Source organism: Trachemys scripta, chromosome 5, assembly GCF_013100865.1.
Source record: "Trachemys scripta elegans isolate TJP31775 chromosome 5, CAS_Tse_1.0, whole genome shotgun sequence".
Classification (NCBI taxonomy): domain Eukaryota; kingdom Metazoa; phylum Chordata; order Testudines; family Emydidae; genus Trachemys; species Trachemys scripta.
This window is the reverse complement of record NC_048302.1, coordinates 84,143,647-84,145,382: the sequence shown is the minus strand read 5'-3', so window position 1 is coordinate 84,145,382 and position 1,736 is coordinate 84,143,647. Positions and strand designations below refer to the sequence as shown.

The following is a 1,736-nucleotide window of genomic DNA, read 5'->3' as shown; positions in this document are numbered from 1 at the left end:
CTCCAATTCATATACTGTCCAGGCTTAACCATGTTCTGCTTGTGGGCAGTTCACTAGATCAAACAACCCAGGTAGTATGGCTATGCACAGTTCATAAAGAGATTATACAATGTGTGTTCATTTATTTTAAATAAGAATTATATCATGCTGGTGGAAGGTGGCAGATTGATGGCCAAGACTGAAGGCTTATTTATGTACAGAATGGGAAGTGGCACTCCAAGCTTGCCAAAATTGGCCCATCAAAGTGCCTTACATCTGCCCTAGATGGATTACTTGTTTGAATGATGGGAGTATTTCAGTGTACACATTAAATGCTCTGCTGCCAGCTGTGATGGTGGCTTTTGTAGTGTGGTCTCTTATCCACTCAGAACTACCTGCCTGAAAACACCAACATACTTCACTTAGGCCGTCAGATACACTACACTGTAAACCAGGTTGGTGAGGAATCAGGTCGTTTTACAATCGCTGCAGAGGCATGCTCAGTGTTCAATGCTGGCTCTGAACTCCCACAAACTTTGGGGGCGGCAGGAGCAGGGGATGAGGTGATGGAGTAAGGCTTGAGGCAGAGGAGGGGGTTGGACGGGATAGATGGTAAGAGGGGGCAATGGTGAAGGGAGGGCAGGGGTTGGGAAGTGTAGGGGAAGGAGGCTGGAATGGAGGGCTGGAGGGACAGAGGATTAGGAGAGGGGACGGGGGCGAGGCGGGGATGGGGTGCAGACTGCAGAGGATGAGGAGAGACTGGGGAAGGGGTTGGACTGGAGAGAGTCTCGCGTTCCCCCGCCCCCCTCTCGCGAGCTTTCTGCCGGTTCGTCTCCCCCCGCTCGCTCTGCCCGTCATTCGGGCCGAGCTGCGGCCATGGCCGCCCTGCGGAGCCTCCTGCGGTGGCGCCTGCTGGGCCCCCCGCACTCCTGGTCCCTGCCCGGCGGGCCGGAGCTGGGCAGGTCCCTGGGGGCCGGCGCGGGGCAGGAGTCGGCGGGGCCGGGCCGGCGGGGGGAGCTGGGGATGGCGGCGGGGGCGGCCGGGGGGGCGCTCGCCTGTTACCTGGGCTACCGGCTCTATGAGCGCCGGACCGGGCGGCAGCCGGAGCCCCCCCGCCTCCGTGGGGCGCAGGCAGCCGCCGAGCGCCGACCCGCAGGAGCCGGAGAGCCCGGCCCGGCCCAGGGGCTGCTGCCCATCCCCGTAGCGGCGGCTGCCAAGGAGACGGTAGGTGTGTGATGCTGCTCTCTGACCGCCGGGCCATGGCTCGGGGTCTGGTGCCTCCCTGCTCCCCGCCCTTGGGCGGCGGTGCCTTGTGCAGGTAAGGGGGGCGGAGGTCCCAGGCAGCCCGTGTCCAGCAGGTAGATGAGCAGAGGTGGTGCCCAGAGGCTTGGCACCTGTGTGTGGCGCGCCCCTAGGATTGTGCCCCGTGTAGATTGATGTAGGTGAGTCGGGCAGAATTTAGGGAAACAGTTTCAGGTCCAAAACTCGTGTCCATTGTACCTTAAAGGGATGCTGTCATGCTCACAACCGAACTTCTTGTCTGAGAACTTAACCCCGCAGGTGACTGACTGAAAGATTGGAGAGAGAAATAGTTTCCGCTCTGTCTTTTCAGTTTTCAGAGTAGCAGCCGTGTTAGTCTGTATCTGCAAAAAGAACAGGAGTACTTGTGGCACCTTAGAGACTAACAAATTTATTTGAGCATAAGCTTTCGTGGACTACGGCCCACTTCTTCGGATGCATATAGAGTGGAACATATA

General features: G+C 58.3%; 1 protein-coding gene across 4 annotated transcripts in view; it reads left to right on the top strand.

Annotated features, from left to right (window-relative positions):
- Nucleotides 1-840: 840 nt before the first annotated feature.
- Nucleotides 841-1,736, top strand: part of MICU3 (mitochondrial calcium uptake family member 3) — a 121,875-nt gene continuing 120,979 nt past the window's right edge. For 3 of the 4 annotated variants that reach the window (XM_034770871.1, XM_034770870.1, XM_034770869.1), the window contains exon 1: nt 842-1,203. In XM_034770871.1, coding sequence (XP_034626762.1) covers nt 856-1,203 — 348 coding nt within the window. In that variant the 5' untranslated portion in view covers nt 842-855. Of the gene's footprint in view, nt 1,204-1,736 lie in introns of all 4 variants that reach the window. The other variant, XM_034770868.1, reaches the window with a different exon arrangement.